Source organism: Anopheles ziemanni, chromosome 2, assembly GCF_943734765.1.
Source record: "Anopheles ziemanni chromosome 2, idAnoZiCoDA_A2_x.2, whole genome shotgun sequence".
NCBI lineage: Eukaryota > Metazoa > Arthropoda > Insecta > Diptera > Culicidae > Anopheles > Anopheles ziemanni.
Window position 1 is genome coordinate 85,559,616 of NC_080705.1, and position 21,729 is coordinate 85,581,344.

General features: G+C 45.2%; 7 protein-coding genes across 8 annotated transcripts; 4 read left to right on the plus strand and 3 right to left on the minus strand.

Annotated features, from left to right (window-relative positions):
• Window positions 1-289: 289 nt before the first annotated feature.
• On the plus strand, window positions 290-1,511 carry LOC131294967 (splicing factor C9orf78 homolog). 2 transcript variants are annotated; one of them, XM_058323024.1, is made up of 4 exons: window positions 290-501; window positions 567-681; window positions 765-922; window positions 987-1,511. In XM_058323024.1, exons 1-4 carry the CDS (start codon window positions 371-373, stop codon window positions 1,471-1,473), a joined length of 891 nt encoding a protein of 296 aa, XP_058179007.1. In that variant the 5' UTR covers window positions 290-370; the 3' UTR covers window positions 1,474-1,511. The 2 variants fall into 2 exon arrangements, with proteins under 2 accessions (XP_058179007.1, XP_058179008.1); XM_058323025.1 differs by having other exon boundaries at window positions 290-489.
• A 1,270-nt stretch (window positions 1,512-2,781) lies between these two features.
• Window positions 2,782-7,383, minus strand: LOC131294597 (serine-rich adhesin for platelets-like). Its single transcript, XM_058322642.1, has 2 exons — window positions 6,888-7,383; window positions 2,782-6,812 (listed from the first exon to the last, which is right to left on the minus strand). The coding sequence occupies exons 1-2, from the start codon at window positions 6,988-6,990 to the stop codon at window positions 2,971-2,973; spliced, it is 3,945 nt and encodes a 1,314-aa protein (XP_058178625.1). The 5' UTR covers window positions 6,991-7,383; the 3' UTR covers window positions 2,782-2,970.
• A 2,021-nt stretch (window positions 7,384-9,404) lies between these two features.
• On the plus strand, window positions 9,405-9,854 carry LOC131281851 (calmodulin-beta-like). The gene has a single exon (XM_058311208.1). It carries the CDS (start codon window positions 9,405-9,407, stop codon window positions 9,852-9,854), a length of 450 nt encoding a protein of 149 aa, XP_058167191.1.
• A 73-nt stretch (window positions 9,855-9,927) lies between these two features.
• On the minus strand, window positions 9,928-12,937 carry LOC131284997 (vacuolar protein sorting-associated protein 53 homolog). Its single transcript, XM_058313861.1, has 5 exons — window positions 12,120-12,937; window positions 11,544-12,054; window positions 11,197-11,475; window positions 10,693-11,127; window positions 9,928-10,629 (listed from the first exon to the last, which is right to left on the minus strand). Exons 1-5 carry the CDS (start codon window positions 12,907-12,909, stop codon window positions 9,999-10,001), a joined length of 2,646 nt encoding a protein of 881 aa, XP_058169844.1. The 5' UTR covers window positions 12,910-12,937; the 3' UTR covers window positions 9,928-9,998.
• Window positions 12,938-13,316: 379 nt separating this feature from the next.
• LOC131294598 (valine--tRNA ligase) lies at window positions 13,317-16,565 on the plus strand. The gene is made up of 4 exons (XM_058322644.1): window positions 13,317-13,425; window positions 13,493-15,669; window positions 15,739-16,374; window positions 16,438-16,565. Exons 1-4 carry the CDS (start codon window positions 13,317-13,319, stop codon window positions 16,486-16,488), a joined length of 2,973 nt encoding a protein of 990 aa, XP_058178627.1. The 3' UTR covers window positions 16,489-16,565.
• Window positions 16,566-16,633: 68 nt separating this feature from the next.
• Window positions 16,634-17,789, minus strand: LOC131294966 (coatomer subunit epsilon). The gene is made up of 4 exons (XM_058323023.1): window positions 17,688-17,789; window positions 17,320-17,594; window positions 17,090-17,255; window positions 16,634-17,013 (listed from the first exon to the last, which is right to left on the minus strand). Exons 1-4 carry the CDS (start codon window positions 17,787-17,789, stop codon window positions 16,639-16,641), a joined length of 918 nt encoding a protein of 305 aa, XP_058179006.1. The 3' UTR covers window positions 16,634-16,638.
• A 494-nt stretch (window positions 17,790-18,283) lies between these two features.
• Window positions 18,284-21,510, plus strand: LOC131283210 (armadillo repeat-containing protein 8-like). The gene is made up of 9 exons (XM_058312753.1): window positions 18,284-18,425; window positions 18,800-19,220; window positions 19,288-19,973; window positions 20,036-20,107; window positions 20,172-20,399; window positions 20,474-20,656; window positions 20,724-20,867; window positions 20,946-21,103; window positions 21,170-21,510. Exons 1-9 carry the CDS (start codon window positions 18,402-18,404, stop codon window positions 21,213-21,215), a joined length of 1,962 nt encoding a protein of 653 aa, XP_058168736.1. The 5' UTR covers window positions 18,284-18,401; the 3' UTR covers window positions 21,216-21,510.
• The last annotated feature ends 219 nt before the right edge of the window (window positions 21,511-21,729 follow it).

Here is a 21,729-nt window from a genome sequence, read left to right on the forward strand (position 1 = left end):
CCCTATGGAAAATCTGGAGGTTATTCTTTGAATGTTTTCTTAGCAGGTTACGTTATCAATTTTAATACCTGTTGATATTTAAAATCGATTTCATTTGCCTTTGAATGTTTATGCTTATCCTTAAAATCGTACATTTATTTTGTATGTATTCATAGTGAAATGGCTAAAGATTTCAAATATTTACCCCGGTGTTAAAAGTACACGCTATATTTATTCACCACGGTGATAATGTCAAAAACAGTAAATCCACCACGACACCCGTTTGTTTACAAAACATTTCCGACGCACTTATCTTGCTCACTAGGTATCGACAATTTTTCTCTGATCTGTTAGTTTCTCTAATATTTGGGCCTTATTTTACACAAATAAAATGTCCGAAAGCGAAGACTCGGCACCAGTGAAAGTAGAGTTCAGAAAGAAAGGCCGCAAACAACTTCGACAACGGAGGCTATCGAACAGTGACGAAGACGAAGCAGAAACAAATGAAGAGTCGGAAGTGTTGTATGTTTAAAGCTAGGAACATTTCGTCGATAGACCCATAACATATTTTTAAATCGAACTTACAGATCCAAACTGGAAGAAACCAAAGAAAAGCAAAAACTGCGCAACAGGCGGAATGGAGTGAACATTCTGAGCTTAGCAGCAGGTAAAAAAATTTCCATCGAAGAAGAAGTAACGGTGGTAAGTTGTTAATTTTTATTGAAAGGATTGTTTGCTTAGATGTTAGTGGTAATTTTCGATTTCTTTTTAATTTGTTTCTTTAGAAAGATCCGTTTAACATTAAAACCGGTGGCATGGTTAATATGCATGCTTTGAAGGCGGGAAAACTGAAAACGGCCGTAGAAGATCCGTACGATACAGGTATCGGAACACAGTTTTCTGCAGAAACGAACAAGCGTGACGAGGATGAAGAGATGATGAAGTAAGTGTTTTAAACGATGCAAATACGGTCTGCTTTCATAGCGTTAACACGTTTTTCGCGACAGGTACATCGAAGAAGAGCTTGGAAAACGGAAAGGCATTGCACAGGAGCAGGACAACCAAGGAGATGCGGAATCTTCCGCCAAATATCTGAGCCCGGAAGAGGCAGCGCTACTGTCATTGCCGGCACATCTCAGTCAAACGTCTTCGCAGCGGTCGGAAGAAATGTTGTCCAATCAGATGCTCAGTGGCATTCCAGAGATTGACCTTGGCATCGAAGCTAAAATCAAAAACATTGAAGCGACCGAGGAGGCTAAACTTAAGTACATGCAGGAGCAGCAACGGAAAAAGGATCTGCCGTCTCACTTCGTGCCCTCCAATATGGCGGTGAACTTCATGCAACACAATCGTTATCGGATCGACAATCCGGCACCGCCGAAGAGGCGCTATCAGGAGGACCATCGTGACCAGCGGAGTGACGATCGAGTTCCGAAAAAGGCAACGGATGATTACCACTTCGATAAGTTTAAGAAGCAATATCGCCGACATTAACTCTAACGTGGGTTTAAGAATCAATAAAAGTATAATATTGAAAATAAAAACTATCAAATAACTCTTACCTGTAATTCCGTTCATTCGAGCGAAAAGTAGTAGACGATAAGTTTCCATTACTTTTCTTTACTTCATATTTGATTACGTTAACAGTATGAGAAATCTGCTACTATACCAAATTATTTTGTTGGAAATATTTCTGTTGAAAACACATACGGACACATGAATTCGGTTCATTTACTTTCCTCGCATTCAAGTCTTTTGATAAGGTTTGTTATACCCACGATTTACAATCATCCTTTCCTACCAACTGTAGATAAAGTAAATAACTAATCGTGGGCAGGACTAAGCAGATACTAAGCTGCGTAAACCAACCATCCTCGTTGAATATTCAATAAAACAAAAACCTAAATTGTGAAATAAGCTGACACTGAAACATGAGAAGAATTTATAGAAGAACCATTTATACATCTTTCTGAAAAGAGAACTTAGGAGGGTACTTTTCTCTCAACAACCAAAAGAACAAAGCCAAGATGTATTTTTATCTATTATGTGTAGGCTCCATTTCGGGTTTTCGTTACTGCTCCTTAACTTTACAATCATATCGTCTTATTTTGTAGCCTATTGTTACTTAATAATGGTTACGGAACTATCAAACTAGCTATCACACTCCTATGAATCGATTCTTCATACCAGAAGAAAGGGGGTTTTTGTTATTAAAAGGTTTAGGAAAGACCTTTTGGAAAGAGGAAAAAGTATCGTTATTAAATCTGTAGTGTCATTATCGATCATTAAAAAAGGAAACTATTTTGCCACATTTTGAGTTTGCTGTTACACGTCAAAAGTACAATTAACAACAGAAAATGCTGTTAACGAAAACGTGGTTCGTCGTTCGTCCACGGAACATGGTTTCGAGCTCCGTAAGAAATAGAACCTTACAAACTTTTCCTTCTGCAAAAGAGCAATGCGAAAATTCATTTCAATGCTATTAACATGGGACACAAAAAAAACCTCAACTATAAAAAAGAAAGACAGGTTTCATAAATAATCTGAACAAAGTGAGGCTTAAATAAAATCTTATTTTCAGGTAAAGCATTGAAAGATTCACGTTCAGCGATGTCATTCCGTTGCTTGCATTAAAACTAATACAGTATTATTACACGCACAACAAGACCATCAATAAGTGCGAGGGGAACAAAGATGGTGCTAGCGGGTAAGGACACAATGGAAACAGTTGGGGATGGAAGGGAATTCTAGTAAGCGTTATACAGTTCGGAACTGGAGTACAGTTTAATGAGTTTTTAGGGGAGGTATTCAGTCCAGTAGTAGAAGTAGAAGGAGTAGAAGTTGTAGTACTTCTACCAGTAGTAAGAGCAGCTTTATGTAAATTACTTCGTTATTTTTGGCAGCCTCTTAACAATCAGTGCCATCTCGAGAATCATCCTCCAGGCTTTCTCTTTTTTCCTCATTTCGCGCCAGCAGCAAAGTAACTAACAATTATAATACTTTGGGCTTGGGACAACCACTTCCCTGCAGCAAAACGGGCGGTGGCGCCGTCGAGTTGTGCAGATTGTTGATAATCTTCAGCCGTTTGTTCGAAAGTGTCATCAGCGTGGAAGAGGGCCCTCGCTTCAGCGAGTGCGGCCGGTCACCGCCCAAGGCATCCGGCTGTCCGGAGGCCCCCATCTTCGTCGTGTGATGCAAGTCTTTTGTCTGCGTTTGTTGCTGTTGTTGCTGCATCGACGAGATAAGATTCTTAAAGTAGGCATTGCTCAGCAAACATGAAGTTCGCTCGGTTCGTTCGCTGGGAGATGGGGGTGCGAGAATCAGGCGCCTTTGGCCCCGATTGTTTGCGGGTGTGTTTCGGTTCGTTCCGGAACCGGTCGGGCTGCCAAGGATATTTCCACCTCCGATACCATTGATGCCTGCGGCTTGCACCTCGTTGCCCTTACCCTTACCACCAATCGACGATGAGGACGTCGAAGAGGAACACCCAGAGGACGATGCTAGCGAGGCCAATAAAATGTCGTTTCCGGTGCGACCCCCAATCATGCCGGATGTTGTGGAACGCTGACCGACACCAGCACCAGCACCACCACTACCACCTAGCGAGCTGTTGCCATGTGGAGACGAGTGTGCGAGAATGCTCGTGCCGGGTGTGGGCGAGCCAAGCGCCTTTCCGACGAGCAGGCTTGACTCTTGCAGAAGATTCCGGCGTACGTTTAGCAATTTCCGGTTCGTCACATACCCTCCGGCCAGCCGGCGCAGTTGGAAGTTGTTCACGTGCAGCGGCTTGGGAAGGGAATTGTACCAGATCTTAACGCCCCGCAGCTCATCGGGCGTTCCGATTGAGTACGAAAGAGGCTGCTGTTGAAGTTGCCGTTCTCGCACGTACTCGTCATCGATCTTTTTCAGCAGATTCAGTTTGGAGATGTCAACCGGGCTGTTGACCGTGAGCAGATCGGAGCCCATTTCTGCGACCGATTTACCGAGCGCCGACGAAATGTTGTCAATGAACTGTTGGTCGACCGCGGCCGCCAGGGACTGCGAGAGGGTGGACAGTTGGTTAGGCGTGAGGATGATTGAATCGGCCAGATCTCCCGGCAACTGAACGAGCGGGTTTGCGGTCGCCGGTAGAAGATTGATCGTCGGCACAATATCGTCAATGCTGTCGACCAAATCGACCACCGTTTGGGCCGTGGTCTGGGAACCCGGTTGTTGTTGTTGTTGTTGCTGCTGCTGCTGCTGGGAAACTACCACTCCCCCACCGGTACTTCCATCCGAATGGACGAGGTTTTGTGCTAGCGTTTGTAGTGTGTAATTTATCTGTTCATTGAAAGCAGGTAGCAACAGATCGGCGGATAGACTGTCCCCTGCGGATCCTGAGGGCACCTGGTCAGCACTAGTCGCCAGACGGTATGCCGCATTCGCGTTGTGCAAATGCTCGGCAGTGCCATTTGAAGTACCGAGGGGGATTTGATCGATCAAATCGGTGCTAATAAAGGTTTGCTGAGCATGCTCTTCGACCCCGGGTGGAAGCATGTTCGTATTTGCATTGACCGATTGAGGCTCCCCAACACCAGTCGCCTGCGCCATGTTGACTAAATTCGTTCCCGCAAGGTTCATGGAAGATATCACAGATAAGGGCAGCGTGACGGTAAGCTGATCGTGCATAAGGTTTTGTCCACCGTAAGCTGATTCTCCATCGCCCGGCACGGATAATTTCAACAGATTCGAGCCGGCATCCATCAGGATCGTAGTGTGCTGGTGGTCAGCAAGAACAGCGGTTTGGCCGAGATCCGCTTCATGATTGAAGTTCTGCCCAAGTATGTCCGTATGATTCGGTTTTGTGCTGTTCGTAGGTAACATCGTTATCGACTGTGACACCGGATTTGAGCCTGACACCGATTGGGGTTGCAAAACTAGGTTCTGCTGTTGAGAAAGCACGACCGAAGACTGGGCCGTATGATCCGATGTAGCATGGCCCTGCTTTGTTATAGTGTGCAGTGACCGGTGATGCGTGGATTTGTTGCCTTGGTGGTGGTTTGTAGAACTCGAGCCCCCATGGGACCGGGAGGATGTCTTCTGCTTCGATCGATCATTCTTACCTTCACCACTGACGCCATGTTTTATGCCACCGGAACCTGTGCCATGGTGCGAATGATGCCGTACCGAAACTTCACCGCTCGCTGGGACCATCGCCGAGCCTTGCGGTGTGGATGAGCGTAGAATGCTTTCCCCTGTGCCTACCGCGACCGCCACTGGTCGCCGTTCGACTGTACCGTCGAATCCGGAAGAGGAGTTACTGTTCGATTCCATCGCCTCAAGGAAAGCCGTTCCGTCATCTTTCGTTCCCGCGGGAGAAGCACTGGTCGTCGACGACGACGTTGTTGTTGTTGTCCCCGCCACCGTACCTTGCCCGCGAAGTTCAGCAAGTAGTTTGTCCAAATGTTTGCTCCTTCCCGGAACTGCCCGGCGTTGCGTAAGCGAGTGCGATTTGCAGGTGATTGGACGCGTGCAGTGCCGTTTGCCATCGGTCGTCATCACCCCGCAGTGCCGATCCGGATCAAAGTCTCGCGAGCGCGACTCACCTTTTCGATCGGAGGAAGACTTGTTGGTGGCTTGCCCGGTTGCACCACCGGTGGAGGTCGAGCTGCTACTGCTGCTACTGGTGCTGCTTGTGCTGCTGCTGCTACTACTCGACGATGAGGACGAGGATGAAGACGATGAAGATGATGATGACGAGGACGAAGTAGTGGACGATGGTGAGGAACTAGACGAAGAGGATGCTGACGCTAGCTTTGAGCCTCGTTTCGACGATGATTTGGACGCGACCGGTACATTTGATGGTTCATGATTGGCAGTGGAAGTGGAGGAACCACTGTTTGCGATCGCTAGACTGGTCTTCTTTTCCAGCACCACAGAACAGTTGTTCATGAGTACCACGGGGACGCCACCGCTACCAATGGCACCGGAAGGAAATTCCCGGCCCGAGAACTCCACCAGCGACGGTACCCCCTGATCGTTCGCACCGGAACTCGATATGGTGGCCTTCGAGAAGGTAGAGGAAAGGGAACCACCGGTACCGTTACCGGCATAGTTGCCACCCGTGGCGGCGCCGGTGGACGATGATTTCGATGAACTGCCCCCGCCACTGTGGTGGGATGAGCTTTTGGAGTTTTTACTTTTCACCTTGTTACTACCGCCGGAACTGCGCACCTTCACCAGCGGAGCGGTGACCAGGGAATCGCCTGACGATAACAATGATGATGATGATAATGTTGGTGGATCTTCCACACTTCCCTGCTGGCCATAGGAACTAGAAAGCCCTTTGCCATCCGTACGGGAGGAGCTGCCGGAGGAAGCCTCGCTACCGGAACGGATCGCATAATCAGTCTTTTCCAAAGCGGAACCCGACGTAAAGCTGTTAACCACTCCCAGCTGGTCGCTGAAAGCAGCTCCCGATTTCCCACCGACCACCGAGCTGCTAAACCTGCTGCCTCCGTTCGCGTTCAGCTGAGCGGCGTGGCTGAAGTAGGAATGATGTCTATTTTGCATGTGTTTTTGCAATCCCTGTGGTTTCACCACGCTCTTACAAATATCACAGATCACTGCGTAGAACGGGTCCGTCTCCGGGCAGATGCCGTACAGACCCATGTCAGCTTTGTCGAGCCGCATGACGCTACCCCGTGGGCGATTGTGTATCGAACCGGCAGTCCCATGTTCCACCTTGGCGCTGTTCTGCTGTTGTTGGGTGTGCCCGGGAAGGCTTTCGTAGAGTTTGGCATGTTTTTGCTTTTCTCCTGTTAGTTCGCCGATTAAACTATCCTCCTCGTCGGCTGGGAAAAGAGGAACCGGCACAAGCATATCATTTATTTACCTCCACACTTGTTCCGTCAAATCAAGCTACTTACAGTCATACAAACCACGATGTCCCCTGCGTTCGATAAATAGCTTCCACGTTTGCCCTCTTAACTTTGCAATGCTACCTCCATCAGCGGTAGAATCTCTATTCATGGCGGCTTACGAAGATTGTTTTAGCAGTACAGTTAGCTCAAATGTATTTTTGTTTGTTTCTTCTGCAATTCACCCGGCTTTACTATTGATCCGTGTTAAACAAATCACGCCGTACTAACACTTGTTGATTGCAAAGCAGGGAGGGACGGTTGGGTTGGTGCACCTTCGTGCCGTGAAAAGTTGCCGATAGTGCAATAAATGCAGTTAGCCAAACACCACGCGTTCTGCAAACGATGGAGTCAGGTCGGGTTGATACACGTCTTGCGCTTTCACACGGTGTCGTCGTTTCGTGGTTCTATGTTGGCAGACTGGGAAAACTGCTTGTTGTTACTTTTTTGGAGTTATTACTGTTGATGCCTCTTCGTCGTCAGTGTTTCGTCAGCGATGACAGTGTGTTCAGATCCTGAAAAGCGACATTATAAATTTAATTAAAATGCAATGCTGTTGCGTGGAGGTGTGAACATTTTAAATTTAATAAGGTTCAAATTAATTGCACCGCTATTCCTCGCAATCCAACCCTAACATTAGACTGAGATTTTTTAATCGTAGTAAACCATCAGCTGATACACACGCATACACATATGTGTGCAGCAACGCGATACAGCGAGACATCGCGACTTATCGCGTCGTCGCGAATACTAGAAGTGAGTACACGAGCGTATGAATGAATGGGTTCTTCTCCTCGTATCATCAAGCTCCGGCTGTACGGAGTTATCTCACGGACGCTTACTCAATATGATGAGGGAGAAAAAAAAGGGAACCAAGCATACTAAGCGTAGCGCAGTTAATTTTTTCAACACGAGTGCGTGTCTCGGAACATTTTTTCCGCTCTTCGTTGAGAAGTCAGCCGTATCGTTGTTCCGATTGCTTGAATACTCTTAGAAGGGTTCGTTTTTATGTCTATTCTTTGATCCTATGTCCATCGTCCGACAGAAACAATTGCGGACTACGGACCATGAACTGTATGGCAGCGAAGAAGTATATTCGGCCCGTAATAGCTTCATTTCAGCGGTTGTTAGTATGTGATAGACACATTAATTTGAAACATTTCATCATAATTTAACCTTATAAATCTACAAACTTGTGAATTGTAGCAAATAAGTGTTTAGGAGGCATCTATTCTTTTACATCCTGTCCAGTGCGTCTAAAGATGCATGGGGATTGGAAGGCACGGACATTTATATGCTTCTTTTACATTTTGCAAGATTATTTAAATACAACATATCATGCCTATGCCGCCAGGCTTTCCGATGTGAAAGACATAAATAACCCGGTTTTTCGTAGTTAAAAGCTCATAAAACCAGTTCAAAGTGATTTACTTTTCTAAGGACTTTTTCTTTGTTTATTGATGCCCCGCAGTGAGGTCACCCTGTCACTAATCACAATCCAATGGCACAAGCTCTCGTTAGCAACAAAATTGGAATATCTGGGATATAATAATCGGGCCCCTGGGAGGCCATACCTTATGCAAATTGCAGAATATCTTGCCACTAAGCAAAGGCGACCCGAAACATACGGTGTATAACGCTTCCCTTCAGTTCGGCGGCCAACACACTCGAGCAACAGAGCCGAAACATTCTAAACAAAACATGACGTACGGAGGAGGTCACTAGCTGCTCCGCGACTGCGAGTCGCCCGCATCAAATATCAAATACCAGCCCGCAGACTCCGAACGCGAAGACTTCGGGGGAGGATGCGTTAGTCTGTTGCAAGACTGCAAGTTTGATGCCGAAAGAAGACACCACTCTCGCTCCACTATCACTTATCGAGCTTCTTACCTTGAAGGTTTGTGCGAAGGTGCTTCAGTAGGCCTACGCATCGATGGTCACTAGCAACAGCATTTCGACAGCTCACGAGCGAACGGAACCAATCCGTAATGTGCCGTCCTAGGGAGCCTCTTATCCTTGCACTCTTTCAAGGGTGCGGATCGTGGTTTGGGGCGTACAACTTTTCTTTTATATTTACGACCGAAATTGTCGTCCGAAGCAAATCGAAATCTTCGATTACGACTCGAACAACACCACACAACAGCACAACTGACAGCTGATGCAAGTGATTGAGAACTGTCATTTGTTCCTACCTTCCCGATGCAAATACTATCACTTTTCCTGTACTATAACAATTTGCTCAGTTTTATGGCAATTTATTTGAATTTGAAATACATTTGAGGGCAGTTTCAAACAATTTAACGCTCTCGTTTTGGATGAGTCAAAGACAATGAAAACTATTGATGTTTTCCACAACGTGCATGTTTTTTTATTTCAGTAAAAGTGTGGCAAAAAACATGCAACTAGGGCGGTTTCTATTACTGTTATGTGGAAATTGTTATCCAAGTAATCTAACCTTAAACATCAGTTGCACCAAACCAAGTTGTAGTTTCCAAATTTACTCAAGTCTATCAAAATCACGAAGTAATGTCCGATTCAGAGCTTTCAACAGTCGAGGATAATCAATTTCGAGATATGTTCGAACTATTTGACCGGGATGGAAGTGGATCCATCTCAACAACAGAGCTGGGCGATTTGATGCGTATTCTTGGACTGAACCCGTCTATGGCCGAGCTCGAGCAAATGATTTATGAGGTAGATTCTGATGGAAACGGACGCATCGAGTGGGAAGAATTCGTGGCGCTGATGAAGCGAAAAGCACGCGAACCGGTCAACGAAAAAGAGCTGTATGAAGCGTTCAAAGTGTTTGATAAAAACGGAGACGGTTTTCTGTCAGTCGAGGAGTTGTCCGATGTGATGCAGAACTTTGGTGAACGTCTTACTCCCCAGGAGTTGCAAGACTTACTAGCCGAGGCTGATATTGATGGAGATGGTAAAATTAACTATGAAGAGTTCGTTTACATGCTACTGAAGTAGACTTTTCAGCAGAGTGCAGTATTTATTTGTATTGAGTGTATCCGTCATAATTAATCGATATAATAGACGATTCTTAAATAGAGGCCCGAATTAATAATTTTTCTATCAATATCGATCGCACATCGAGACATAAGGTTATGCATACTAATTTGGTAGTCTATTTTTAATTAAGTTTTCAATTTTTTTTATGCGCCCTTTATCCATTAAGGAGTCTCCTAGTGCCATAATGCTGGAACCTGCACCACTTATCGCCGCTGCAGCCGCCGCCATTTGTTGCGATTGATGATTCCCGGTTGAAGTTCCTGTCGGTGCATTTTCTGTTGCTTGCGAAGAGCTGCCAACATGTTCACCAATCGCCGAAGCAGCTGAAGAGTTTGACCCTTGTTGCTGCTGCTGCTGTTGATGTTGCTGAGCAGGACATGCTCGTTTGTAAGCTTCCACAAGTTGTTGTTGTTCGACTTTTCTTACGTTTTTCATCTCTAGTATCTTATGAAACTCCACCACGCTACTCTCAGGGAGCAGCTTGAGGTACTGCTCGATGTAGAGCGATGCCGGGTGGACTGGCTGCATAACAACCTTAATGATCATCTCCGCTTTTGCCATACCCTTTACAACTACCTTGGTGTAGCTTGCCGGTGGTTTCCGTTGGACTTGCGATCCGATCGAAGGTAAATCCATCAGCACCGTCTTGAGGCTATGCGTATCAAGCAGGAGCTGCTCACAACCCAGAATGTTTCCGGATGCCGCCGACGAACCACTCGCACCCTCCGAAATGCTGGAACTCGATGCGCTCGCTACTAACGCGGCCGAGCCGGATGCAGATGAAGACCCGGTGGACGTCGGTCGAAGCCGGTACAGAGTGTTGATGTACTTGGGAATGAAAGAATTCACAAACTTATGGCAGAACTGCGTATAATACTTTCGGCTGTTTGCCAGATTATCACGAATGACTGGAACCGTTTGCTTGAGATTCGTTATGATTTGGTTCACGAACCCGCTCTGGTCACCAACGTTGCTAATACTGTGCCAGGCTATTTTTGTCATCAGCAGCAACGACTGCTCACATGCTGCATCGAGGTCATGGACAAGCAGCTGGATGCAATTCGAAATGATGCGATGGTACACATCTTTTTCATCTGCCAGATCTACTTTAGTGATGTAGTTTTTGTCAATTTTTTCCTTAAGTTTATCCTCCAATTGTTGCACTGTTTCAAGGCAATACTCCGCGGTAGCCAGTATGTAACAAATCTTTCGAGTATCTTCAGCGGAGAATCTGGAATTATCGAAAAAAAAAACACTGATTTTGCACAGTTTACGCTTTATACTGAATGGGTGAACATACCTTGGAGTTTCACCTTCTTTCAAAAAGTTATGTATCACTTGCCCGGCTGCGGTGGACAAATTTTGAAAGTCTTTCGTCAGCAATGACATGCTAGAACTGATGGTCGATGATGTCGAGTTTGGTGGCTGCGGTTTCGGAATTCGAGCTTCCAGTACTTTACTTGCGTACTCACGCAGATGTTTCTTGAAAATCAGGACCAAGTCATACATTGGTTTTTCGTTGCTCAGTTGCATACACTGGACCATGCACTTTTTGTAGAAAACGAATAAATCAGCGCAGCTGTAAAGACAATGAGAGCATGTCATCATAAACTTCGTTCGTGTTGCGGCTATATTTTGTTTACTTACTTTGGAATAATTCCTGGATTGATCTCTTTCGGAACGACCATCTGCTGGTTCTGCAGGGCAAATTGTTCTACCAGCGCCGTCAAATCACGGCTGATACTATCTGTGTATATATCCAGATACGGCTTAAAGCAACTGCCAATAAGGTTACTGAACGAGTCCCGCTCCTTTCGAACTTCTTCGCTAGTGGCTTCCACCAGTGTTGTTCCGTTGAACCGCTTGTCCAGCAACTGCTCAAAATTGGATGTTTTTTGGATGGCAAACAGTAGCAGCTTGACGTCAATTTCTTGTTTTCTGCGTGCCATTATTTTCGATAACTCTTCGCGGGTAATGGTGCAGAACTGGACCGTTATTCTCTCCGATACTTCCCAATCTGCGGGGAAAACTGTGCCGTACTTTTCCTCAAAATCCAGCAGATGTCGTTTCACCCAGGCGTACCGCTTGTCGATCTTGTCCAGCCAGGCAATGTCTTGATTTTCATGAAACAGTTGAATGTACTCTTGAAGTTGTAGATCTGACGGATTGGAAAAGTAAAATATTACTTATTTGTTCACCTTTATGGTAATTTGCTATACTTACTAATGAACCACTTGAGAATATTCTTCTTTACTAGCTTATCCAAGACGGACGCAACTTGACACGCATCCTTCAGCTGCGTTATTGTCATCCGGTTGGTATTACTATGCGCCGTCGGTGAAAAGAAATTCTTAAAATCATCGGTAATCTGCGTCGCCAGCTCAGATTGAATTTGCTGCACTTGTGCCGACAGTGTCTGAATTTGCGATATCTCCGAGTACTGCTGGAAGTGTTGGTTGACCTCGATGATAGCCTGCAAAGGGTTAAGTACCTCGCCGTACTGACGTCTTTCGGAAAGCTGTTTCAAATTCTCCACCCCACCGACGAGCATATGCAGGTGGTTGAGCGTCGTTATGGCGTATGTAAGATTGTTCTTGGCCGAGTCCAGTTGTTTGATGTCGCGCGTTATTTCCTTCACCATATCCTCCGTTTTTTCCGCCCTGCTCTTAATGTCGGTAATCAACGAGAACAGCTGGGTGAGCGACTGTTGCGCTTCCTTCAGCGCCACACGCCCATTTTCTCCCGTGTTCACCTGCCCCCGAACGACACTGCGAATGTTGTCGTCGATCAGGCTTATATCATACTCCATCTTCGAGATCACCTCATCGATGTTGGACAGCGATTGTTCGTTCGGAAAGAGCTGATTGATGTAATCCGTCGGATTGAAATCCGGCTGGTCCAGAGGGTCCGAGCTTTGGAGGACTTGTTCAATGGCACGTTGGACATCTTCGGATAGCACGATGTCGTTGATGTGGTCCCTTTTCGACTCGCTTTCCTCTTCAACTAAATTCATCCTGGAATGTGGAGAAATTCGCTCAAACAATTTCCACAAACACAATCTGCTAGCTGTCCCGCGGACGAAAAGTACACGTAATATCAAAACAGATGACTGTCAAAACATGTCTGTCGCACAAGGTTCATACTTAGGGTGTCATACGGTCATATGATTGATAATTTAAAAATTAGTAACCATTCGTAAATCTAAATCACAGATTTAGACTTAGACGCTAAGTCGATAGTTTATTACAATGATAGTCCATTTTACAACATTTTCATATTTTTCCTCATTCAATGAGACGAACACATTTCATCATTCGGGAAACATCCTTCTGTCAATCATAATGTAAACAAAAAGATACGTTTTCTTGCGGCCGGCTTGTGATGTTGTACCGTTTTCGATTAAATAACAAATAATATACCATGATCCGCTTGTTGCGAAGACCCTCGGCTACGATTTACTGCAAGTATTGGGCCGATAGTGCTCGTATTACAACATTCATTAAAGTAAGAGCATATGGTTCCAATCGAGGTATGGTCGACGTTGGAAAATGGTAAACTGTGGAGTTTCCTTGTTAATTGATTCTTTTGATCAACAGAAATCGCCCACGCCTATAAGCCAGCGCTAGTTGAAATAGAAAATTTATCAAGGACATCAGCAACTGTACATCCTTCTACGGAACACCATGTGCCTTGTAGTGGGAAATCCTTCAATATTCTACTTCCTCCCCCAAACGTGACTGGAGAACTCCATCTTGGCCACGCACTAACATGTGCCATCCAGGACGTTTTAGTTCGGTATGCACATAATAATGGTCGCCGTGCGATATGGATCCCGGGAATGGATCATGCGGGCATAGCGACCCAGGTGGTGGTCGAGAAGAGGCTGCTAAAAGAACGGAACCTTACCAGACACGATCTGGGCAGGGAAAAGTTCCTGGAGGAAGTGATGCGCTGGAAGATGGAAAAAGAGGGCAGCATAAGGAACGCACTGGTGAAGATGGGCTGTAAGATGGATTGGAGCAGAGAGTATTTCACAATGGACCAGCAACAATCAATTGCTGTAAAAGATGCCTTTGTGCAACTGTTCGATAAAGGTCTGATCTATCGTGATCGAACGCTGGTGAACTGGTCCTGTAGCTTGGAGTCGGCCATATCGGACATTGAGGTGGAAAACGTGGAAATCGACGGACCGACGGCATTGAGCGTACCGGGATACGAGCGGCCGGTAACCTTTGGTCGAATGGTGGATATTGCGTATAAGGTACAGGGCTCGACGGAGGAAATTGTTGTCTCTACCACGCGCCCGGAAACGTTTCTGGGAGATGTGGCAGTAGCTGTACACCCAGATGATGGACGTTACTCGCATTTACGAAACAAATCGACCTTCCTATGGCACCCGGTTCGAAAGGAAGAAATACCGCTCGTGTTTGATACATCGGTCGATCAATCGTTTGGCACAGGGGCGGTAAAAATAACTCCAGCCCACGATCGCTTCGACTTTGAACTGGGCCGCAAGCACCAGCTGGCTAGTATAGAGGTCATCAACGAGACAGGAATAGTGCAGGAGCACATGGGACCCTTCTCTGGTCTGCCACGGTACGAGGCTCGGGAGCGTTTGTTGGATTATCTTTCAAAGCTTTCGCTGCTTCGTGGTATAAAGCCCCACTCGATGGTGCTACCGATCTGCTCGCGATCCAAAGATGTAGTGGAACTGCTGTTGCGGCCCCAATGGTTTGTGAAATGTCGAAAGTTAGCTGATCGAGCACTGAAAGCCGTAGAGCATGGTGATCTACAAATAATCCCTAAAACATTCGAGCGAGAATGGTTTCGTTGGTTGGAGAATTGTCATGATTGGTGTATTTCAAGGCAGCTCTGGTGGGGTCATAGGATTCCTGCCTACTGCGTACGCCACGGTAGCACTCCCGTCGAGCATTGGATTGCGGCACGGTCGATGACTGAAGCAAAAGACAAATATTTAGCCAGTGTGTCGGGCGGCAACGAAGACTATTCTGTCGAACAGGATACTGATGTACTGGATACTTGGTTTTCGTCCGCTCTGTTGCCATTCTCAACGAATGGATGGCCGGGAGCAACAAGTGCCGATCATTACCCGCTGGAGCTGATGGAAACGGGCCATGATATTCTTTTTTTCTGGGTCGCCCGTATGGTAATGCTTGGACAGGAGCTTACCAACGAGCTACCGTTCCGGAAAATTCTGCTTCATGGCATTATCTGCGATGAGTTCGGGCGCAAAATGTCCAAAAGTCTCGGAAACGTAATTAAACCGGATCATGTCGTACATGGCATAACGTTGGACCGATTACGGGAGGAAGCTGAAGAGGCGTATAGGCAAGGGGTGCTTTCAGAAGTAGAACTTTCGAAGTCTATTGCGGGTCAGCGTAAAATGTTTCCTAACGGAATCCCCGAGTGTGGGACTGACGCGCTCCGCTTCACACTGTGCTCTTCGAACATCAAGAATCACTTCATCCATTTCAACGTTCAGGAAGCACACACGAACAAACTATTCTTTAACAAAATTTGGCAAGCAACACGCTACACGCTGGGTTGCCTAAACCGGTGCCAACCGAGCGAAAATGCTCCTACGATAGGTCATGAGACACGGGAAACTATGCTTCTTATGGATCGTTGGATTTTAAGTCGCCTCGGATACGCCGTGAAGCAGTGTAGAGAAGGTATTGAAGGATACAACTTTCATCTCGCAACAGCAGCACTGAAGACGTTCTTTTACAGCAACTTTTGTGACATTTATTTGGTAAGTGCTGTATACGTTTGCCGAATTAAAGTATTATACGTTGTTTAAAACTTTTTTTATCCTTTTTAGGAAACGACCAAAATCTACATGAACTCGAAAGACTCGAAAACTGCGGCCCTACAGAGTGCCATTTTAAAATATTGTATATCTGTCGGCCTTTGCCATATGGAGCCCTTTACTCCGTTCCTTGCCAAGGAACTGCTGGGGCATTTACCGTTACCTGCTTCCTATACTTTAGATGGAAGCCAAGCGGTCTCCTGGATCGATACCGTACTGGAGCAAAAGGTCGAACGAATGTTGAATATTTGCCAGCACATCAGGCAGACGAAAAATGAACATACTACACCGATTGCGCGGAAACACAATCCCATCGCACACATTTATGCCAAATGCCATGAACTACATGAGTTACTTGGCACACAGCTAGAAACGGTCCAGCAGCTTACGCATTGCATTGCGGTCGTGCTACACAAAGAGGAGAATACATTTAATTTAGTAAACATGACGGTTAAATCTGCCGCCAGTCATGACTGTACAATCGGTATCGTTGCGGAAGGTTTGCACCAGTCACAATCAGCATTAGACGGAACCAGAAAGAAGCTAGCAAAGCTAGAGTTGGAGATTGAAAAAATCCTCACGACGATAAACAGCGAAGGGTATAGGAAATCGGCCAGTGAAATTGTACAACAAAAACACCAGGAAAAGGTAAGGGACAAAAATTGCAGGTGTAGGTGAATGGATTCTTATTTGCCTTTTCACTTGTTTCAGCTGATTCAACTGCAACAGCGGAGGGACGAAATGCTGAAAATAGCTTCTTAGATGAAATGAGCACCAAAAATCCTAGTCAAAGTCGGATATATTAAAATCAATGTTTCTGCAACTTCCTGGAATATTATTTCATAGTAGCGATTACGACGTTGTGGAATTACGGATAAGTTAGCACGACATATAAACGTTCCTACCGAAAGATTAGGCGACTATTTCATCCACGGGTTTTGTATTCGATGGACCGAATTGTAGCACAAGGCGATCAAATTCCGACTGTCGCTTATTGTACGCATTTGCGAGGCTACTATTCTTGTGGTCATCCAAAATCTGGGACAGATAACGATTGAACTGACTGCTATTCTTATCCTTCTGCTGGGATAGTGCCAGAAGATTGATCAGGGTGTCGTAGTTGTTTGGATCGCGGTTCAGACATTCGCGTAAAACTTGCTCCGCGTCGTCATACTTTTGCTGGCCGATGTAACAAACCGCTTGACCGTTCAACAATAGAAGGGTCGGCGAAAATTTATCGCACAGATCTTGAAAGATGAAGTAGGCGTCCTGTAATTTTTCGCCCCCCTGAAATGGAAACGGAATCAAAAAAGTATTGTAGAACGGTGCCGGAATTGATCAACGTGTAACATGGAGTACTTACAATTTGAATGTTCAACCAAGCTTGGGACAGCTGGGTGAGCGTTGCGTCGTCATCCTTTTCTTGCATAGTTGCGAAAACTTGTTTGGCCAAATCGACGCGGTACATTTTCAAAAGGCAATGCAAATGCAACGACATGCATTCCAGATTGAAATTACCAGCCAGAATTCTGTTCCAGGATGAAGGATTCCGTTTAGCAGAAGGATTTGTCGGCTGTATCTCAGGTTACTTACTTCATGGCAGTTTCATAAGACTCTTCGTTGATGTAAACAATTGCTCCAGCAATGATCCAGATAACATCCACAGCGTTGATATCGCCTTGGAATTTTTCATCGAAGATTGAAACAACTGCTTCCTTCCGAGTGGCGTTGGATAAATACTCTGCCAGATATCGTAATGCAAGCAGAGGCGTTTCGTCAGAGGATTTTATTTCGTCCAAAACAACACGGTATTTGTTTTGGGCGATGTAGGATCGGTACATATAGACGTCCTTCTCCAGGGATGGTTTCTAAAAGATAAAGAATTTAAACAAGAAAATGTTTGAACAGAAACTGGAGATACATGCATCTGAATAATGCCTCTTTATATATTCTTTTCATACCGAAATTTTGTTGCACTCGTTGATACATGTCTGGTAATTGCCGATGTAAAATGCATTCTCAACATCGATCAACTCCGACACTTCGTTATTCTGTCGGCTCATTGTAGCTTATTTCGCCAACAAGCAGAAAGTAAGTTTATTTCGGTTTTAATGTAGGATTGTTGTCGTATATAAACTACCCGAATATTTTGCGGAATACTGACGAAAGTGACGTGGAATAGAAGTTTGTCCGTGTTTACCAAAATGATTGATTTACCAGGTGCCATCTTTTTTTTGGTTTGACAACCAGTGATCCAAATTATTTGCATTTTAAAATTAAAGCCACCTGCATTTCATTTCGCTTATCTGTTCTCTATTATGCTAAACTAAACATGCGTTCATAATTTTTTTGTTATTAATTTCATACGTTTATTTCCCAGTTTTAGCTAACAATATTTTAAAATTTAGTTTTTATTATTATAGCAAATCCTTCCATTTGTCATTAGACTGACATGCACGCGCAAACAAACTAGCCGATTCTTCGTCGGCTGTCAAACGAGAAATGTGAAAAATCAAATTGCGTGTGTTTTGGATTCCATTCCCGTGGTGCACCGTGATAATAATAATCCGCCACCTTTACTGCTCTCTGTTAAACAACCAATTGTCCCACTAGCCACCGATTTCGGTCCGCAAACAGTGCAAAACATCGGCAATCTCTGATCGTCAGCTACAGGCATGGAGCCGTTTACTTGTTTCATGGTAAGCACGGACTCCGCGGTTCCGGCACAATTGGTGCGTAGTTCCTATTCTCGATTCGAAAGGCCAGAGTGTAGTAAACGTTGATGTGCTCATTTGCTGCCAGTTGATCAATTCTTCGACCATAACTGCATTCAATGGAAACAATAAGGTCGCGCAGAAGTGCATTTCATGCATATAGTCAAGAAATGGATGACAAATACAGTATTATAATCCGCCTTTGGTATAACCTCAACTGCGTCGAACTCATAAACAAACAGGCAACCTTGTTACTTTCCCCTTTATTGCTCATCGTTGACTATTGTGAAACACTTTGGTGATGTTTATTGTATCTCATTGTTGCTTTACCGTTTTTCTTTTTTGTTGTCATCTTACAGGACGTGGAAAACTCTCGATCGTACATCGATGAGCTGTACTCGGAAGAAAACTGCAAATGCCAGGAAGCGATTGTGTGTCTCAAGAATGCGGTTATCGGATCAAACAAGAAGAAAGGTTCCATCATCTCGCAAGGAATTGTGCCGCGTTTGATTGGGCTGCTGTGTAACGCCAACAAGCCGCTACAGCTGCGCATCGATGCCGGTATCGTCCTCGGTTCGCTAGCCAAAGGCACCGAATCGCAAGTGCACTCGCTGATGCGCTTCAACACTGTCGAGGTGCTAATAGCGATCGTCTTTGATCCCTGCACGGACGAACGGCTGATGGAGACTTGTCTTGGAGCGCTACAGACGATAGTTCAGTATCCGTTCGCTCCATTAGACCTCATTCATTCGGACATCAACAACATAAAGCGTTTGATTCGTGAGTAATTCTAATAGAAAGGCCGCTCAGGGACAAGCCAAACTTATTAACTATTTGTTCTTTTTAGAAATCGCTGCGCCAAAAAGTAGCTTCTCCTGTCAGGCGTACGTTGTAAACATCTTTGTTCCCCTTTGTCACTCCTCCCATCAGCAGAAGAATTTGTGCCAGGCAGAAGTGATACCATTTCTTGCCCGCCTCATGATATCGGACAACACGACGCTGCAAGTACCTGCCCTGAAATGTTTGGCCGCTATGTGCTTCACCAACAAGTCGGTCTCTAACGTTGTTCATTCGACTTACCACGCCGAGCGATCGATTCTAGATATCCTGACAGCACTGCTCTCCCGAACACGAGATGTACAAGTACAACTGTCCGCCAGTCGGTGTCTCACGTATTTGCATCGTTCCGGAGCACTGCCGGCCGAGGACTATCGGATCGTGTACAAAACTTTACCCTGCCTGGCACGGCTGTGTTCGGACGAGTTCGACGAGGACACGCGCGCAACGGCAGCGGAAACGCTAGCCTATCTGGCGGAAATTGACTCCGAACTTCAACGGTTGGCGGCCATCAGTAACCATTTGATTGCGTCCTTGGCAAACCTGGTCAAATGTCCCTCGGTCCTGTCCCGGCAAGGTGCGTTCCGATGTTTCGCTTCACTTGCGGCAAACGACGAAGAAATTCGAAAGCGCATCATAGAGATGGAGGGGCTGATGGAAGAGGTTCTTAGTGGTTTAAAAGACTGCTGCCCGGAGGTATGGCTTTTCTGATGTTTTAATAAGAAATAGAAATAAGACTAAAATTTCCTTAATTTCAGGTTCGATTATCAGCTGTTCGATGTCTCCATTCGCTCTCCCGTTCCGTGCAGTTACTTAGAACTACGTTTCAGGTAAACGTTAATGTAAGCCATATTTACTTCTGTTTCATCAACAAAAAAAATCTTCCTTCGACAGGATCATTCTGTGTGGCGTCCACTGATGAATCTGTTGGTTGGCGATCCTTCTCTGGAATTACAAACCGTGGTCACGTCGACGATTTGCAACCTACTACTAGAATTCTCACCTGCCAAGGAACCTATGCTCGAATCCGGCGCAGTAGAAATGCTGTGCGAACTTACCAAACATGTCGATCCTGCATTAAGGTTAAACGGAAGCTGGGCTCTAATGAACATGGCTTTTCAGGTAAAAGTAGCAATTTACCATTAAAAAAAAGTTCGGTTTATTCAACGCGTTCGCTCATTTCCTTCTATTTATAGGCCGAACAGCATGTTAAAACGAAAATTATCAACAAGCTAGGAATGGATAGAATATTTCAATTGCTGGGCGATCGTGACGAGCGTGTCATAATGAAAACACTCGGGTTGCTTCGAAATTTGCTGAGCAAAACTCTTCATATCGAGACGATCATGTCGGAGCACTCGAGTGAAGTATTGAGAGCGGTGAGTCTTACTCGAAAGATGGATCCGTTTGCAAAACGTGTTTCACGATTTGTTTTCCATTTCCCAGGTAAGCCTCGTCCTAGATGATCCACATCCACCGGAGGTGAAGGAGCAAGCTTTAATAATCATAAGTAACATAACGGCTGGCGCCCGGGAAAAGGATTACGTGTTGCAGGACGAAAAGATTGTCAAAAAGATTCGCGACTTTTTGGTGAGCTGAACCGGGTGTATGATGTTAAACCTAAAGGCACATCTTTACGTAGCTTTTGTTTTCTTCTTTTTCGGTTAGGTCGCTAATGACAATAAATTACAGATGGGAGCTGTGTTTGTGGTACGAAATCTGTTAGACAAAAGCAGTCGGCGGCAGATACTGCGAAAGTGGGGCTTTCTAGACAATCTCGAACAACTGCTACGCATGACACCCCGTGACTCGCAGTTTTATGAGGAGTAAGTGTACTCAGTCTTCTATGCGGTGCAATATTTTATTTACGTTCGATTGACTTTTCGTTCCAGCATACGGCATGAAATTTTAAGGTTTGACTACTCAGAAGACCATTGATTTTGTTACCGCTCGTTGTTGTTAGTTTTGTGTCCGTTCCTTCCTTCCTGTTTCGCAAAATCCGTAAGTTCCGTCTTATCTTTTTGTATCCGTCATCTTTCTTTCGTCATCCCATTCCAAACGATCGTGCGAAGAAGAGGGCCTCGTTTTTCGGGAAACAAATCTCTTACAGCAAGCACGTGCCGATTTTACTCGACAGAAAAATCATCACCCATGTAGTACGAATCGCATACTCAACTCACTCGCGCCATACAATGAAGCAGGTACGTTTGATTAAACATCATGAACAAATTGGTTGATTAGGTTGATTGGTTATCGAGTAAGACAAAAAGACAGTTCAAAATTGAGTCAACAAAAAACAAAACGAAGCAAAACGGCTACAGTTTACCGTGCTGATTTTCGATTCAAAAAAGCACCAACAGCACAGGCCATTGAGGAAAAGAAAGAAGCAACTTAACTTAAACGGAGATCATAGGTCTCGCATAACGATACAGTGTCACCAGTGTTGCAGGGC